The 19,387-nt window shown below is 44.6% G+C and overlaps 1 protein-coding gene across 14 annotated transcripts in view; it reads left to right on the top strand.

Annotated features, from left to right (window-relative positions):
- The window catches only part of MTSS1 (MTSS I-BAR domain containing 1), a 160,123-nt gene that overhangs the window by 12,339 nt on the left and 128,397 nt on the right, over positions 1-19,387 (top strand). For all 14 annotated transcript variants that reach the window (XM_053558869.1, XM_053558866.1, XM_053558874.1 and 11 more), the window contains exons 2-3: positions 11,079-11,140; positions 14,283-14,356. In XM_053558869.1, the coding sequence (XP_053414844.1) occupies positions 11,079-11,140; positions 14,283-14,356 (136 nt within the window). The remainder of the gene's footprint in view (positions 1-11,078; positions 11,141-14,282; positions 14,357-19,387) is intronic.

The raw sequence follows: 19,387 nt of genomic DNA, 5'->3' as shown, positions 1-19,387 counted from the left end.
GAACTGTGTCGCTCAGGGGACTGATGATCCAGGATGGGAATAGCATGTGCAAAGGCCCTGAGGTAGCAAGTTCCTTCCTCATTTGAGTTTTGGCTGCACCAGTTTTTTACTGATTATGAGCAGTGCTGGGGTGAGCGTATCTTTGTTGTTGCACATCACTTATGTTAATGGTTTCTCCTGAAGTGTTTGTTCTGTGTCACAAGGTATGCACTTTTTGAGGCTTTTGAAACCCATCACCCAGTGCTTTCAGTGCTTCTCAGTTCGCAGTCCCCTGTGTGAGTGCTCATCTCCAGAGATTTTTTCTGAAGGAGTCAGACGTTCGTTAGGACCCACAACCTGCTGATCCCCAGCTTCCAAGGGCTCAAAGGGACGTGTGGCATCTTCTCTAGTGCAGTAATTCTCAAATCTCACTGGATGTAATTTTTAGCAAGCAAGAGTGTCCCTAGAGAGTGGGTTAAAATGCAGATTCTCAGGCTCCCTCCCCAGAGACTGTATAGATCCAGGGTGGGACTTGGGAATCTCCATTTTCCACAAATGCCTTGGGGGTGGTTCTCTGGTAGGATTTGCTGGGATTGTGCCCTGAGTAGGTGGGGGTGTGACTTGGGCCACCTGACCCTCTGAGAGCTTCCTTACAGTGAGTTGGGCACCACCTCCCTGCTCTCTAGCCCCGCCCTCACCCCACCACAGGTAGCCCTACTGTGCATTCCAGGTGGACAAATTGAGTCCTGTGCCTAAACTTAGCCTGATTGCTTCTTCCTTTTCTTGGCCGATTCTGTCTTCTTCTGGGAATGCTTCCTCCCGACTCCTTTCTTTCCCCCCTCCTCCTTTCTTTCCTTCCTCTTTGCCAGAAAAATTCCTGTTTATCCTTGAGATGGAAGGGAGGCCTTGTTCAATTCTGGACAGCTTGTACCAACCCTAGTTCTTTATACTGGGAGCGTGTGGCCCTCTGGGGATTTGGGGTGGGCAGTTCCCACCTAGACTGATTTCCTCATCTCTTTGGTCTCTTATCGCTGTGATGTGCCCTGCATACTAGGTGCCCATTAAATGTCCCAGTCAGGGATTGCACATGGTCTCATGAAAGCAGCGTGGAGTGCTATGTGCTAGTCACCCTCTAACCACTTGTTCATTCCCCCACAGCCTCATTACCATCATTTGAGGTAGAGACTGCCATCAGCATCATCTACAGGGTGGTACCAGGTGATTAAGTAACTTGCCCAAGGTCACCAGACTCTAGGCAGTGGTTCTCAACCTTCCTAATGCCTCAGCCCTTTAATACAATTCCTGTGGGTCAAGACCCACAGGTTGAGAACTGCTGCTCTGGAGTCATGCTCTTAACTACCATCCCACACTGAGCCTTTCCAACACTGGAATATGGCTGCATATCGTCTCGGCAAGGAGAATGATATTCAATGAAAATACACTTTAACAAAATGCAATGGTTGTAGAAACGACAGACACAGTTATCACCATTTTTTTTGTGACATTGATGGCCTTCGGTGGCCCTTCACTGGCCAGGAGGGTATCATTCCTAGCAGACCCCAGGCTGGGAGCCGGGGTCACGGTGGAGGTGCTGCCATAGCTCCAAAGCGTACATGTGTCTCATGGAAGGTGGCAGAGCACACGGAGTGTGCACAGTGCAGCAAGGTCAGCACCTGCCCCCAGGGTGGGTGGACAAGTTCACCGTGCTGCCCCTGCCTGGGAGAAGGTTACAATTTAGAAGGCAGTGTAGGATGAACACAGAGGGGCTCCTTGAGGGGAGCATGTGCGTCATCCTCGCTAGGGTTGTAGATGTGCTGTCTGTTCAGGGTGTTGGAGAGATGGGCCCCAGGACTTTTGGAGTTGAGTGGAGGCAAGTAAGAGAGGGCACGTCCAGGGAGGAGAAGCAGTGAGTGTACGTGTGCAAACGCGAAGGAGCAGTGAGGAGACTTGACGTCCTGGAGGGTGTGCAGGTCACCAGGGATTTTGCTGAAGCTCATTATCTCATGTGGACATTTATAGACAGGAATAAACAAATGAGTTTTGGCCCCTGGATAGTGGGACAAAGGTTCCAGGGGATAGATACTTACTATTCTGGGAGGCTTAAATGTATACAGACATTTCTTACCAGCCCTTAGGTAAGAGCAGCCAGTCCCTGCATTAGGTGAATAAATATTAAATTCCCAGGTTTCCAGATGTGGAGAATCAGCCAACCTAGGTGAACCCCTAGCGCAGTTTTATGTTTAAAGGAATTAGGCAAATTTAGGAGCAGTTAATGCAGTTAACTGGGTAAGAGGCCGAACTCTTTCCTGAACTTGGATTTAGGAAAGTGTAAATTACTTACACTTTCTGTGCTTGAATTTTCTAGGTTTAAGAAGGAAGCGTTAACTGACTTTTCTACCAGTTGCCCTCTTAGGCTTGTCCTGGCAGCCCTTGTACTCTAAGTAGTGGATGCCTGTGAAGTGGTGGTCTCAGTGAGATCATGGAGTCAGTTTGGACTCCCTAGATGGCAGGTTTTCCCCTTGGAAAACTGGGTCATGCACCTGTCAGGTGGCTGGTGATGGAGGGCAGTGACTTTCCACCTCTTCCTCTGTCTCTTTTGGCAGGAGGGGCTATCTGAATAATAAAGGAAATACTATGGCAGCAAAAATTGGGGGTGGAGAGAAGCAAGATGAATTTAAGGGATGGAAAAAAGAGAGGGAAGGGGGTTTCACACATGTTTTTATAAAGGTTAGAAGGTAGAACCAGAATCCTAGTTGCAGTTGTAGAACTCCCTGGGAGTGCCTGGGAGGACATCGTCATAAGTGGCCAGCGCTGTCCAACAGAACTTTCTCCAGTGATAGAGATGTTCTGTGTCAGCACCATGCAAGGAGGTAGCCAGTAGCCCCATATGGCTATGGAGCACTTGACATATGAATGGTGGGGCTGAGCAACTGAATTTTAAATTTCATTTAATTGTAATTTAAATTTAAATAACCCCATGTGGCTGATGGCTCCCCTTTGGGATGGTTCGGTTTAGGGAAAGTAATGCTTACTGGTGGAGAACTTAAAAAATAAGATGACTTTGAAGATACAGTTGACATATTTGTTTGGTTCGTTTTATTTCCAGTGGTGACATACCCATGTGTCAAAAAAAAAAAGACAGCCCTGGCATTGAACCTAGTAATACGGGAGGAGGAAAAGCTTGGTGCTTTTGATTTATTGACTTTACAAATGGAGCTGTTTGTGGGGTGGGGAAAAGATGGACGGAGAAGTTCTGTCTTCTTTTCCTGGGCATATTTGCTGCTGGTGTGCTTGGGCGGGTGGGTGAGGGTGGGCGGTGAGGAAGCAACCATTGATTATCCCCAAGGCTGTCATCCGCTTGATGGACAGGGGTAATTAGTGGCTTAGGCAAGCCCCAATCAGAGAATAAAAGCCCAGGGATGGTATTTATGATGGATGGGCTTACCCAGTGCCTTTCATCTGAGGATCTTAGGAGCCCTTCATCTCGCAGGATGGGGTGGGGAAGGGTGGTTTTGGGGACGAAGCTGTGACAGGCATTCACAGGCCCTGTCCGTCATCCTGCACACCCACTTCTGGAAGCGAGTGGATTCCTGCCTCACCATTGAAGAGGCAGGGAGTCCAGAGACACTCTGGTTTAGGGCAGAGGGTGCGGGTCTCCTTGAAGGTGGTTTGCTTTTCCTCTCTCCCCCCTCCCGCCCTACCCGCCCCGAGTTGGGGCCCATCAGGGTTGTACCCAGAAGAAGGGGAGGGCTGCCATTGGCTGTATTCCTCAGGCTTACCCTGCTGAGGTTCCCGCAAACCTGGGGACCTGGTAGCAGGGGCGGCCGTTGCACTGGGGGATTGAAGCACCCCTGACGGGCTCTGCTGATCTGTTGGAGGAAGATCAGGCCCTGTGTTCGCAGAAAACCCAAAGATGAGATAAAATTGACCCCATAAACATAACAAGTGACAGCAACTGTGACCTTTTCGGTGTGTTTCTGCTGGTCTTTCCACACAAAGCGTTTCTGTTTGTCCCGTGTTTCATGTTTGCTTTTTCATAGGGTTGAGGATCCTGAGGGTGGCCTTCGAGTTCCCTGGGGCCATCTGCAGTAGTAATCAGGTGTTGTGTGTCCAAGGTCCCTTTGTCTCCTTCTGTACTTTGTCTGGGCTACTGTAGGACCCACAGATTAAGCAGGAGCCTGCTGTCTGAGCCACCACCTGCAGCCCTGTGGCCCTGAACTTTGTCCATCGGGTGGTTTGCACTTCCCAGAATTGGGGAACACTTGGGCACAAAGCCAGACAGATCTGGTCTCACATTTCAGCCTGGACCACTTTGCTACAATCTCCCCGGGCCTCAGTTTCCTCAGCTGTGAATAATAGCAGCACCTGCCTCCTTGGGCTGTAATAATGAGAGTGCAGATGAAACTTCCAGTGTGTCTGCATGAGTGGCAGGACAGATGAAATGGCCACACCTTGGACCAAGCAAATCAGAACCTGCGTGTGTACCAGCTCTCCAGCTGATTATATGTAAATTAAAGTTTGAGAAAGGCCTGCATATATATCTGGCGCCTAGCAGCTCTTTAGAAGGTGGTCATGCTTATGACGATGGTGATGACGGTGATGCTTCTCAGGGTGAGAGGGGTACCTGGGAAGCTGCTGGCCAGTCATACGCCCTGCGACTTGAATTCTCAGCCATAGCCACTGGTGAGCCGGCCCCTGCCTTGTGGCTTTCGGGCACAGGAAAACCCCCTAAGCTCTATAGTCTGTGGCCCCTCATTCCTGTGCATTTTATTCCTTACTGAACCGAATTCTTCCTCCTGCCCAGCCCTCTGCTCCTTTCAAGTTGCCCTTTCTCTGGTGGCCACAGTTCCCCACCCTCTGTGCCTTGTGTGGCAGTGTGGTGTCGAATTCCCTCAGCTGTCCCTCGAGGTTCTGCTGTCACAGTGGGGCTGGGCTGGGAGAGGCAGTTGCTGCATTATTTATGGAGCTCTGTTAGCCAGCCATGCCGATGAGTTACACATAGTTTATTCTTCTGCACCGTGTGTGGGATGCCATCCTGGGCCTCTGTTTAATGCAAAACAAAACAAAGCCAAACAGAACCCCAGGCCAGACTGGCTGTTGGCCGACTCCTTTGCCCTGCTGTAGGCAAATGGTGTGCCCCGGTCTCCTGGCCCTGGGGAAAGTGGAGGAAGGAGGAGGAAGATGAAGAGAGGGACTCCGGTGGGGGCGGGGAGGCCAGCTCATAGGTGTGTTTAGGTGGCCACCAAATAGGTGGCCACCAAACCCTTGAGGAGTTGAAAGCGATTTGGAGGACTGTTCCCTAAAAAATAAGAACATGACATCATTATTTTCCTTGCTTCCAAAGGGACTGAGCTGCTGCCAAGGATGTGACCCATCATCAGCCAGGTTCTCCTATCATCTGGCTGGTTTGGAATTTATGCAACTTGACTTCTGAACAAAGGCCACCCTGCTCTTCCTCTGTTGTCCCATTTGTGGGTCAGCTCTGGGCCTTGCCCTTGATGGCTGCCCTTGACCACCTAGTTAGTTCTCTCCAGTGTAAACACACGACTCTAGTGTCCCCTAGAGAGAGCCGGCCGTGTCCTCTGTCTCCTGGCTTTGTGCCAGCTGAGCCTCTTACTGGAAGTACTTCTCTTTCCTCCCCCATTTCTCTGTCCTTGTCCCTCAGACTCATAGAAGGCCAAATATACTATGTGCTAAGTGGAGAGAATGGGCACAAATGTGACCAGTGGAGGGTAAGGTGGGGGCGTTGGTATCAGAAAGTGTTCCAGAAGAGGTAACAAATGAGCTGGGCAGTGAAGATGGAGGAGTTTTCAAGATTGCTGAATCCCCCTCGGTACTTGAAAAGAAGACAGCCAACAGGGTGGTGTATGTGAGGAGTGTGAATTAGAACCTGTCTTTGGGGAAGCTCCATCTCACTGTTGGAAGGGGGGACCATCTTGTAGTTTGCTAACAGAGTCCTCTTTGTACACTTGTAGACAAACTGGCTTTCTCTTCCCATTCCTTTAACTTCCCTGTCAGTACCTGGTGTGATCTGAGTTCTGTTTCCAACAGACATTCAAGGGTTCTAGAAACTCCCCACCATCCTCGTCAAAGAAATTCCAGCCATTTGTGGAGGAGTCTGTCCCTGTGCCTCGTGACTTTGGACTTGGTGGAACCCGGGCTCTCAGCAGCAGTTGGTTTTCTTTAATTTTGGTCTGGAAGGTTGTGAAGCCTTTGTGCTGTTTCTGGTGCCCTCCACAGTGGGGTCTGTGCTGAAACTGTTCCCTAGGGGTTTCCTCAAATGTGACTAGAACACAGCTGGCAACCTCGGGGCAGAGCTTTCTGGGACTGCTCGGCAGGTGGGTGCAGGTGGAACAAGTAAGGACTACTTGGGAATCACTTTCTAAAAGGGTTCCAAGCTCATCCAGTGTCTAGGTTTGCAGGTTTCTTTTGAAACTTGAGTATGGTCTCCTTTACAGGCTCCGGTAGCCAAAAATCTGGGGCTTTTTCTCTGTTGTCATTTAATTTTTCTACAGTTACCTTCTCCTTCCTTCCTAACTTCCTCCAAGCTTTTGAATATTTGTAGTAGAACTCCTTTCGGGTGGGTAGAAACTTCTTTCTTTTCCTTAAAAGAAACTTAGAAAAAAAAAAATCTGGAACAACTCAACGTCACCTTGCCTTTAAATTTTAATCACGTTTACACATTCTTTTTTTATTTCTCAACAAGGAGGGTTTTGTCTTATGTTCTTAGAAGTTGATTTTCTCTGCTTTTTTTAGAATCCATTAAATTATATATTACTTAAAACAGGTAGGCCTGACACTTTCTGATAGACTGTCAGATATCATTAAGTCAGGAGAGAACTGCTTTGGGCGGCCTGCCCCTGGCTGCGTGGGTGTTGGTAGGTGGGAAGCTGTGTGCCGTGCCCCTGGGCGAGAGGGGACCCTCCTTTTGTTGCTAATTTGGTAAAAACTGAAGTAAGCCTTCAAGTGGGGGCAGATGAGTGTTTTTTTAAGTAGTTTGAGAGATGTCAATTTTAGGCACATTCATCTTGGGGCTGAGTACTCTACCCTGTGATGTGCTTGAAAGTGGCAGACAGCTCATCTGATACAGCGCACCCGCTGCCTGGGTGTGTTTCTGTTTAACTGTGGTTAACTAAGAGGGAGGTGCGGAATGCTTCCCACATTGGCAGGTTCTACACCTAGGACTAGAAATGAGAGATTCCATCTCCGAGGCACAATCTGATTTAGTTTTTAATGTCTCTCCCCCAAACATCCTCATAGCCAATGTTTATTGAGCACGTGATGTACTCTCAGCACTTTTTAGGTGTGACCTTGTGTATTCCTCACACAAGCTCTGTGAAATAGTGACTTAGCCCCATCCAGGGGTCAAATGACTTGTCCAATGTCACATAGCAAATGGGAGAGCTAAGATTCCGTCCAGGAGATTGGACTCTTGAATTTGTGTTCCTTACCGCTTTCCTCTACTCTTTCGGTGTTCGTTCACAGTGATAGAATCATTTGTTTTTGTGTGACGAGACCTCAGGGTTCGGGACTCCCTGCCCAGGCCTCCAGACAATCCTGTGTGTTCTCAGTGAATATGTCTCGCCTTTTTCTTAAGAACTGTTAGGGATCATCTCAGTGACCTTCTTCAGCGCCACCTGGATGGGAGTGGTTGCAGTTTAGGAGAAGAGGGTCTGGCGCTCCTATCCTTCTCCCCGCGTTGATGAGAGCTAATGGCAACTTTGCCTAGAAGTAGGTGGCAATGTTTCTGAACATGCTCAGGCTCTCAGAGAGCTTTTCATCATGTCTTGTGGCTCAGAAAGAGAAGCAATGGCCAGATGAGGCTGTTATTGGCCAGTTGAATCTTTGTGCTATTTTTATTTGTTTGTTTTGACAGAGTCTCACTTTGTCACCCTCAGTAGAGTGCCATGGTGTCCAAGTTCACAGCAACCTCAAACTCCTGGGCTCAAGGGATTCTCTTTGCCTCAGCCTCCCGAGTAGCTGGGATTACAGGCGCCTGCCACAATGCCCAGTTATTTTTAGAAATGAGGTCTCACTCTGGTTCAGGCTGATCTCCAACTCATGAGCTCAGGCAGTCCACCCGCCTCAGCCTCCCAGGCATGAGCCACCATGCCCAACCCGAATCTTTGTGCTCTTAAGGATGCCAACTGCTGTCCCCCTGGACAGAGATCTCGAGTGGCCAGCCAGAGGACTCTAATCTTCACCCTTATCTCTTTAATACTTGGATGTAGATGTAGGAAAAGTATTCTATCTGGACTTGATAAGATAATGGTAAGCATATCAGGTGCCATAATTAGGATTCCCCATGATGCATTGATGTACCTGCGGGGGGTAGCCTGAGCTCTTGCAAGATTTCATTTATCTAAGTTAATATACAGGTCTGCTGTGGGGTTGGAGAAGCCCCTTGGGCACAAACCCAGGATGGAAGCCATGTGTTGACAAATCCTGTACACGGTTGTTAGTTGACAACAGCTCAGGTGTAGCTGCCAAAAGGCCTGTGCCAGGAGCCAGTCAGACAGGGTCCCTGCCTTGTGCAGCTTAGTGTCCCATGAGAGCACATTGCCACTTAGAGGAATAAATCCTGAGGCCTGCACTGGGGCCAGGCAGGTCTCAAGTGCTCCACTGATGGATGTGATCTAGAGGCACGTGTGAAACAGACTTTAGGCTTTGGGTAGATTGTAAAATTCATTGTGGTGTTGTTGCCAGACCTCTGAGTTGATCTTAAATTTTTTTGTGCAGTGACTTTATTGTTTTCATTAAAATGATGCATGACCCTTATAAAAAGAAAATACAAAACTCTAGCCATAGAGAAAAGTACAAAGAAGAAAGCACCACGTTGGGCCAGATCTTAGCTCCCAGAAATAACCTGTTTTAATATTCGGTAGGCAGTTTCCCAGATTTCTGTATGTACATTTTCAGACAGAATTGATAGCTAGGGAAGTATATAAATAGGCAATTTTATAACTAAGTATTCCTTATGATGCATGCTATGGATGACATTTTAAAAATAAAAAACGTATTTAATTTTGCTTTAATTTGTCAGAAGAAAATGAAACTGAAGTGAGGTAATGCTGAAGAAATTGCTGAGCTTCAGACAACTGTTTCTTTACCAAAAGAAACTAATTTCTCAAATGTGCCTCTAAGGCAGTGGTTCTTAACTGGGAGTGATTTTGCCTGCCAGGGGCCATCTGGCAATGTCTGGAGACATTTTTGGTTATCCCAACTAGAGGGTAGGAGTCTTAGCATCTAGTGATTGGAGGGCAGGGATGCCGCTGAACGTCCTACAATGTGCAGGACAGCCCCCCGTGACAAGAATTTATCCGGCTTCAGATGTCAGTACTGCTGGAGTTAAGAAACTTTCCTGTGGCTCAGCGCCTGTGGCTCAAGCAGCTAAGGCACCAGCCATACACCTGAGCTGGCGGGTTCGAATCTAGCCTGGGCCTGCCAAACAACAATGACGGCTGCAACCAAGAAATAGCTAGACATTGTGGTGGGCACCTAGGGTCCCAGCTGCTTGGGAGGTGGAGGCAGGAGAATCGCTTGAGCCCAGGAGTTGGTGGTTGCTATGAGCTGTGATGCCAGGGCACTCTACCCAGTCAGACAGCTTGAGGCTCTCTCTCAAAAAAAAAAAAAAAAAATACTTTCCTCTGAAAGGGTAAGAAACAAAGATGATTAAAACCATTAGGGAGGTGGAATCATTTTGTGTTATCTTGGTTGCAGTTTCAGACGATTTTGATTGGGCATCTGGAAGGAAATAGGAGGTGATTAACCTCATTAGAGTTTCTTCTTCCTCTTAACAACAAAATCAAGAGGTGGCATGTGTTATTTTTACGTTTTCAAGGTTTATAACATTTATATTCCATTCTGCAACTGTAAGCCCTGGGGGTGTTTCGTTTTAGTTCTGTGAATGGCCTGTGAATGATCAGGCCAAACGCTACTTCTTTACCCAGCGTTTTCCCAGAGTTCGATTTTGACTTACCTCTTGGTTGGGGGGCTATTCAGTCTTAATATGAATTTAGCAAGTATAGGAAGCTTTGCCCTGCTCAGGCTTGTGCCTGTAGTTTGGGATTTATGTCTGGGCACCATACTTAGAAGAGTAGAGAGACGTGATGCAGAGTGTGTATGGGACCCTGTGGGGGTGTGCAGCTGAGTCCTGTGGAGAAATGGGATTCAACATGGGATTGGGTTTTGAAAAGACTTTCACATGAAAGCAGAATTATTGGTCTTAAGTCTGAGGGCTCCCAGAAGGTTAGAACTAGAACTGCCTGAACATCAAGGGATGGGGTGGCTAATACAGGGTGCTTTGGGAGGGTGGTGAGTTCCCTGTCAGCTGAAGTGTGCTGGGAGCCACCTGCTGTCATATTGTCTGTAGATGTTGGGTTTGGACTGTCAGCTGAGTGGCTATGTTAAAGGTAACGTTCTAACTTGAGATTCTGATAATCTAATAAGGCTTCCCCAAAGCCAGCTGTGCTGGAGAGGAGCCCCAGTCACTCTGGTTTTCTCCTTCCTATGTTTGGGAAAAGGGGAAGAACAGCCAGGGCCATGCTGTAGGAGCAAGTGATTCAGGACAGAGCATTGAATGTTCTGCACATCTTAAATTTGGACCTGCCGTCTACTTACTGACTGAAAAGCGTTCAGGGATGTCCAACCTTCTCTGTGCCGCATGGAAAGATCATCTTGGGCTACACATTAAATACACAAACACTAACAAAAGCTGATGTACAGCAACAACAAAAAAATCCATGCATGATTTTTATGACATCCACCACCACATATAAGCCAAAAAATCCTCACATAATCCATCCATGGCCTTCAGGCCTCAGGTTAGACACCCTTGGTACTATGTTAGATTCTGTCAAAGTAGTTCCAGTCAGTGTCTGTAGTATTGTAGTGTTTACAGGATGACAGGGACTGAGCACATTCTAAACCCATTCCTGGGGCAATACATGTCTATACAATTTGGGCAACATGTCACAGATACTACAAAGGACGAGAATAACACAGATTGTTCCCTGAATAATTGGAATTGGGTGTTCTGCTAATGTCACCACCAGATGTCTATCACAGCGTGACTTACTTGTGGCTTTGATTTGTTGTAGGGGAGCTATCCAGTTTGGGAAGATTTCATAAACAAGGCAGGAAAGCTGCAGTCCCAGCTTCGGTAAGTAGAAGTGCGTGTTCTACAGGAAAAAGGCAACATCCTTAGACAAGGATGGAGTGTGGACCAAGAAGCAGACTGGGGTTCATTTTGGATGTGTCACAGGTAGAGAAGCCTGGAGTGGGTTCTGACTGGAGCAGCACCGCTTACTAGCCAGTTCGTCATAGCCCCTTGTTCCCATGTGTAAAGTTAGACTCATGTCTGCTTGTCTGCTCCCACAGGAGTTTTGAGTCAAATGAGGTACTGTTTGTAATAAGGGGCAACATTTATGTAGCGCCCACCACGTACCAGGCATTTGTTAACTTAAGTATCACAATCCCCCGAGGTAAGTACAGATATTATCCCCATTTTGCTGATGAGGAAACTGAGGCACATTGAACTTAAATAACTTATCCGTAGTCGTATCACTAGTCAATGGCAGAGCAGGGATTGGAACTTTGGCAACCTGGCTCCACAGTCCATTTCCTTCTCCATTCTACTATGGCCTCTCTACAAAGAGTTTAAAACCTAGTGTTGAATGTTGTATAATTCCATTTACGTGAAATCTCTAGAAAAAGCTTATCTATGGTTACAGATGTAGATTACTGGTTGCTTGGGGATAGGGATGGAACAGGAGATTTGAGTACAAGTGGGTAAGAGAGATCTTTCTGGGGTACTGGAAATGTTCTAAAATTAGATTGTGGTGATGGGTGCACAACTCTATATTTACTAAAAATCATCAAATCATACCCTGAAAAAGGTGCCTTTGCCCATGGACCCTAGGGGTTACTGCTCACCTATAGATTAGGTGAGAAGAATTTGGAAAGATCTTCATTTCATTCCTTTACCTTCATGGGCCTGGGATTTCCATCCATGAACTTGGGATGTCCAGAGCCATGAGTGGGCCTCCAGATGGACAGTGGACTCCAGAATATAGTGCCTTCCCCAGTTGTCAAATCTGTTACCATTTCCCTGCTTAGGACCCAGTGGTTACTTTCTGCTGGGTCAGATCCCACCTCCTCTGCTGAGGATTCAAGGTTCTTTTCTTCTTCTGAGGCCTTCATGAGCCTCACTTTATGCAGCTCCATCTACTGCCATTTATTTCGGGTAGCTTGGTCTCCATCCTGTAGGACAGTGGTCCCTAGTCTTTTTGGCACCAGAGAATGGTTTCATGGAAGATAATTTTTCTGCAGACTTGGGTGGGGAGTGAGTAGTTGGTTTCAGGATGATTTAATTGGATTATATCTCCACCTTAGATCATTAGGCAATAGATTCTCATAAGGAGCATGCAACCTTCTGTAGGAATATACTAAAACATTTAAGTACTTGTTCCCCTACTTTTTCTTATTTGGCCTCATTGAATTGTCTGGCAGGCTTTCAGTGTAGGCCAAGAAAATGGTTCTTTTCCCTTTTTACCAGGGAGGATGCTAAAGCTTAATGTAATGAACTGATTAGCTGTCTTAAACATACAAAGTAAAACTTACCATATCCCTTTCTTGTACAAGGTACAGTTTATATTATTAAACGATATTTAGGCCTGAGAGCAGGGACCATCTATTTTATTATTTTGTCCAGTTTCTGATGCAGGGCTCAGAACTTTATGGGGGTCTTGTGGCTTAATTTTCTGTACAGAGAAAGGATGAAGCTTCGACTGCAGAAGAGACGTAGCCTTCTTGGTGTATTTAAGCTGAGTCACTCCTTGGTGCTTCTGATGGTTGCATGTTTGCTCTGCCCCATTGGTGAGGGCTACGATGTCTTGTGACTACATCAGACAGTGAAATATGACTGTCATTTGAAGGCCATTCATTCCTCAGAATGGACCATCATCCTAATTCAGTGGAGCGCTGGTGACTGGGTAACGTATGTGCAAGACATCTCTACAGCTGGCTCATTAAATTTGGATGGTCGGCCCTGAGTTGGATGAGAATACATCCAGCCATTGTGTCAGATATTAATTGTCAACCAGAATGACTTACTCATGAATTCCAGGGTGTTTGATTAAGCTATCTTTTCAAGGGTTTGCATTTGATATCAACTCTTTAAAAAGCATATTCAGAGTGGTTTGTGTGTGTGTGTATGTCATCACTTTTTAAAAATTTGAGCACAGTGCTTTCTTGCTCTAATGGAAGATATTGGGCCTCATTTTAAAGTTTGGCTCTAAGGGACTGTCTGTCACCCAGGCTGTCCCAGAGGCCACTACTAGTACCTTTTGGTTCATAGCCACTGTTGCTTATATTTAAAGGCCATTTTTTAATTCTTCCCCATTTTGAACTCTTCCCTCCAGTCCTTATTATTCTTCCTTCAGCAACTTTGCATTCTTGGGGATGCAGTAAAGACTGGATTCACACAGGAATACTTAAATATTAGCATCTAGCTGTCAGTTCATTTGTGAAGTTGTCACATTCTAGTTCCGGGGCTTGTTTGTGTGGAATCCACGCACCTGGTTTAGAGCCTTGACTGCCAGTAGACCTCAGAGTGCCCAGGGCATCTTAGAGTGCTTGAGATGTCGAGAATCCAAAACAATTTCTAGGACATAAAATGAGTAACTTTTCCCCAATCTCAATTTTTAGGAATTCAGAAGATACAGTCGAAATAGAACCCTAAAGTCAAAAAAAAACAGTATCTGTCTCATTATAATTAGGATTTAGGGAGAAAAGTCTCACTGCCAGGATCTTGTCTTGATTTGGGTGGAGCATGGGCCGTGAATCATAACATTAGGGTTCTCATCTCAGCTCTGGTGTGAACCAGGGCTCTTAAAAGTCGCTCTGCGTTTGCGGCCTCAGTTTTCCCATCCTTAAATGGATTGTTTGAAATACACAACACCTCCCCCAGTTTGTGTGTGCACAGTGTTTTCCTACTCTGTCCTGTATGCTTACATTTTTGATGTTTTTTCTTTTGGGTAGAAACACCTGTCTTTGCCTCCTTTGTAACATTTTGTCTAATAATAATTTTATACAGTCCGGTGAAATAGAATAAAAAGGACTACCAGCATTTGATTAGCACCAAATGAGCTAGGTGTTAGGTAGGTAGAGTGTTTGGAACACAGTGGGTGCAGCAAGGCAGTGGTTGGCCATGTCCAGTCCGGGAAGTTTTCAGTCACTCGCTCTGTAATGAATTTGCTAGTGTGAGACGTTCCTCATGCTTTTGTTATCTGTTTGCATTTTAGGACAACAGTAGTAGCAGCAGCTGCCTTCTTGGATGCTTTTCAGAAAGTGGCTGACATGGCCACCAACACACGTGGTAAGCAGATGGAGGCTGCTCCAGCATCAGCTGAATTCAGCATGTGGGCTCTTCCCCTTGGGCGGCTGCGTGAGAAGATACAGCTCAACTTATCAGGGCTTCGCTGACTCCCATGTTTTATTTTTTTAACTCTGTGGGTTTCCACCTATTAAAAGTTGCAGTTAGTTTTCCAGATAACAAAGCACATGTGAAGAATAATGAAAAACAAAGAAAAAGAACCAGTGTTTTTACAGGAGGTGGCTTGGTGTGATTTGCGGTCCCTTCGATGAAGTGCTGGTTGTGGCACCTTGAGCTGTGTCTTTGGTCGCAGCCTGTTTTTCTCCCCCTCACGCGGTTTTTCCTGTGGTTTTCCTTGTTCCCTTGTGGAATGAGAAGTGATGGGGATGATTGGACAGACATTTTTCTGGGTTCCCATAAAAGGGAACCCTTTAATAATAGCTGTCCCATTGCATTGTATCTATTTGTGTCTCTTAACATCTGACTGCAAACCCCTTGAGCCAGAAACTATGACTTATTTATGTCTGAACTCCCCAAACATAGTACTTACAACATAGTAGATGTTTAAAGTATGTTTGTTGCATCAATAAACAAAAGGAACTCTTTTGAAAAAAATTTAATGCTTTCAGTGAATGCTGAGTCGTACAAAGGATTTTCCTAACATGTGAAAGGTACAAGAAGAAAATGCTCCTGTACACACCACCATCTTTATGAAATGCAATGTTAGCAGTAACTGAAGGGTCACCTTTTCAAAGAGGGGTACTTGCCTTTGTGTTCCAATGCTGAGACTTATTCCTGCCTCTGTCTCACCTTTCTGGGTCCCCGGGTTGCACTGGCAGCTACATGCCTGCTCTCTTCATTGTTGTGGTGGTAAGGCTGGAAAATGTGGGGATTGGGGGATTGTTCCCAGTTCCATTGACAGTTAAAGCACATGAAGAGTACCTCCAAGGGGGTTGAGTAGATCCACTTACTACAGGTGTGTCATTAAATATTAGCATGAATTTGCAGAAGGAACATTTCTCATTCATTTAGCAAACCCAAACCCCTTTTATTCCAGGCACTGTTGTGGGAGCACAGAAGTCAATACTTTTCTCCCCTTGTCCTGGAGAGCTTGCAATTGCATGGGGAAATTGAAATGTGTAAATAAGGAATTTTAGTGTAGAAATAATGTTTGGTATGGTAATCGTGGTGGAACAGAGTGCTAGGAAAATACAGAAAAGTGAGCAATTAACCCAGCTTGGGAAATTGGGGAGGTTTTCTCGGGGGAGTTAATATTTCTCTTCCTTTGCAAGATGCCAGTCGCCTTTCAAAAGGATTCATGGGAGAATTTGACAAAGACATCTGAGCCTTGGTCTCTTCATCCAGTTTGTCAGCGTGGTGTGGATGTTAACCAGTATATTTTTCAAAGCCCTTTAGAAAAGTCTTACATAGTTTAAGTGTGTCTATTGTAGAAACTTCGGACACTGCAACCATAAAGTGGAATGTAATGTGCAGCCCGTGTTTACCACCGTCAATGGTATTTGTGTTTTCTTCTCCTTCTGTAGTACTAGAGTGAGCCTTGCCAGCTGTATTGGTAACTTTCTGTAATAGCCATCAGAATATCTTTTTTTTTTTTTTTTTTTTTTTTAAAGCTGCTGTTCTGTTTTAAAGAACTTTAATATCTGGCATTGCATGTTTGAGGCTCTGTGATTCATAATTTTTAGACTATTTTAATTGTTTAATTATTGGATACATTCTAATGAATGGATTAGAAAGGGGACTCCCTGATTGTCTGTAATTTCCTGCGGTGGGAACCTGGGGTTTTGAAGCTGCTTCTCCCTGGAGTGGCTCTTGGTGGGACAGTGGAACGCTTAGAAATTACTATGGTTTGAAGGGAGGAAAAAACAGTAATTACTTACGGAGAAAAAGCAAAAAACAGAAAAGCCTGTGTTTACTGGTGATGGGGGTAGACTAGGAGTTTAGAGGTGATATATTTTACTAAAGACAAATAATGTAACAGTGAACAAACCCTGCTTTGACATATTTTTAAATCACTGGATTTCAAGTCATTTTTGGTGACACCATAAAACTTTTTGTTTAGAATTCATATGTGTTAATACTTTCATTGAGTTTGGGCAACTAAGTACTCTCATATGATCTAAAAAGAACATAATTTATGGGAAAAAAGTATATTTCATGGAGACGGTAAGAGAAATTAGAATGCACTTGTTGTATGTCAGTAGTATCCGAAGTAATTTTTACAAAGTTGGTCTTACTTAAAAATTTTAAAATACAGAACGTGCTCTTTAGTTTAAAAAATTCAAATAATAAAACATACAAAGTAAAATCCGCCCATACCCTACTCAGGGATTGGGTTTAGTGTCATTTGTAGGTTCATTTTTATGTGTAAACAAACACATCTGAGGAAAAAAAGAAAAAACGGTTACAAAACAATAAGTAAAATGATCTCTTGAATCAAATACATCAATCTGGTCTTTTCTAGAAGGTAACCCCTGAGAAACATTTCTGTGCTTCTAATCCTCAGTACATTATTATCTTTCCATGTCGGTGCCTATAAACCTACCTCGTCCTTTCTGGCGACCAAATGGAATTGCATTGTCTGGATATAGCACTATTTAATCGTTATTCTGTCGATGGATATTTAGATGGTCTTCAGGTATTTGTTCTTACAAGCTTTACTACAGCTACTGCCCAGATATACCTCCTTTTGGAGTTCTGTGAGTGATACATTGTTAATGGTGTGTGCATCAGCAATGAAATAATGAACACATGGAAAGTCCTTCGGGCTGTTCTGGTCAGCAGCAGATAGACCTGGGCTTTAAGGTCGGTATGGGCTGTAACACTAACAGAGTTTGCGGTTTAATATCTACCCACAGCAGAAAGACTATCCTCAGTCTACTCTCTTGCTTAGAGCCTTTATGTATATTTTTGTGAATCCCTCTTGCCAGAAGTGGTAGACGGGAATTGCAGGTATTCTTTAATCCATCTCTTTCGGGCAGGCTTCCAGAAATTTCAAGCTAGCAGGTCTCTGGTTTTCAAAATATTATCAGTTCATATGGTTTCCCAAAGGAAATAGCCCTGAAAGGTCTTTGTCCTTTTCAGCAAATCTTTTGCATTAGCCATTAATTAAATGTGTTTAGGAAAAAGTTTTTAAACTAGCCCTGTAAGAGCAAAATCAATCGAGTCATTATATGCCTATTGTTAAATGTGGAAATAAATTTAAACCCAATTATTTTTGTTCATTGTTTTTTAAACAAAAGGGTACAAGTGGATATTATAATGTATATATTGAGGTTAGTAATTAAACTGTAATGGAATATGAGTTCGTTAACATTAGGCACATTTCCCATGTTTTGTTGATTTCACAGTCTGGAATGAATATACAGTTTGTGTGAAATGTGGAAGCATACCTTTTTCTGTGTTCTTGGATACAAAGAATTAGTCCTCTGGCATTGGATGTACATAGAATCCTAGACTTTATGGAGCAGGGTCTCCACTTGCTTTGTAACCAACAGGACCAGCACACAGCCTTTCATTAAAGTTGAGAAGTGAGTGGCATGTGTTCATCTGGATTATGCAAAAACAAAAAAAAGAAAAAAAAGAAAAAAGAAAAAAACCCCAGAAAAATTAGGGAAATTAAGAAATCAGCTCTGTACAGCAGAGGAGACCCGTGTTGTGGAATGGAATTCTTACACTTGGAAGCCGGGGCTTGCTTGCTGCTTCCCTGAAAGCAGGAGGAGGCCTGGGCAGGGGAAACCCTCCCTCTCGGTCAGCTCTGGCCCTTCATGGCCACTGCGGCATTTGCTTGTGTCAGCAAGGGCCTTTGAAGAGCGTAGTGCTGTATGACTTTCATTTTTGTCTGCCCCTGTGTGCCTCTATCATTATTTTTATGGCTTATGAACCATCTCAGAGACATTTAGAGGATATACCAAACCCAGAGGAAGGAGTTTAAGATTCTAAGAAGGAAGGAACTGAATCCCAGGCAGACTAGACGGTCTTTAATGTCCAAAATCTTTTATTTATCATTTACTAAAGTGCCACAGTTTTACTATTGAAATCATAATAGCTAGCCTTTATGGACTGGCTGGCTCTGTTGTGAGTGGCGTACATATATTGTCCCTTTGTTCCTACAATAACCTATGCAGTGGAGGCTTGGGATCTCTGTTTGGATGATGAAGTCAGGACAGAGAACTTAACTAAGCTGACCAAGGTCACACAGCTAGTAAGTGGTGAAATTGGAGTCCGGCCCAAAGCCTTGTTAACCATTACATTATAAATCCTCAGGTTAGGAGCTCCCATATTTAAGCTTGTATTTTGCTTTTAAAATACTTGATCCTGAATGCATTAAAAAAAAAATCTACATAGCACAAAAACAATCTGTGTAGTTGGAATAACAACAACAAAATCTATGTACAGTAGTTGGAACAAAAATGAGATTGGGACCTGACTTATGGCTTTGCCAGCTATGTGACACTGCATAATAGTAATTCACTTATCTGGACTTTAATCTCCCTACCTGTAAAAGAGCCTAAGGTCCTAGATGATCACAAGTAACATTTTTTATTTTTGCTTTAACATTCTGTGATTTTAAATCTTGCTTCGGTCTTCATTAAATGTGAATGAAGTTGGACAGTGTAAATTTCCTTTTCTGTATTATCTTCCAATTTTCCAATTTTTGGTGTGGGGACAAAGGGAGTGGAGGAAGCCAAGTTAAGCAGATGATAATGAAGGAGAAGATTGGAAGGGAAAGAGGGAAACTGCAGATGGGCATCTGGTTTGGTTTGGGTGATAAACAAGGCCCCTGCTTATCCTTGGAGTGATCCTTGACAAAGGCAGCTGGAAGTTGGAACTCCTAGGATCACCATTGAAGGCTGGACCATCAGCCTTAATCAGTGAGCCTGGATCACTAAGCCTGGTGAAGAAAATTGCTGCAGCCTTGGTTCTTAAAAATGTAATACTTGTTTTTAATATAGATTTTGCTCAATGCCCTGGTCTCCAAATTTGGCAGCGTGCACCATAATCACTAACGAAGTT

The sequence above is a fragment of the Nycticebus coucang genome, chromosome 13 (genome assembly GCF_027406575.1).
Source record: "Nycticebus coucang isolate mNycCou1 chromosome 13, mNycCou1.pri, whole genome shotgun sequence".
Classification (NCBI taxonomy): Eukaryota; Metazoa; Chordata; class Mammalia; order Primates; family Lorisidae; genus Nycticebus; species Nycticebus coucang.
This window is presented reverse-complemented; position numbering and strand designations above follow the sequence as displayed.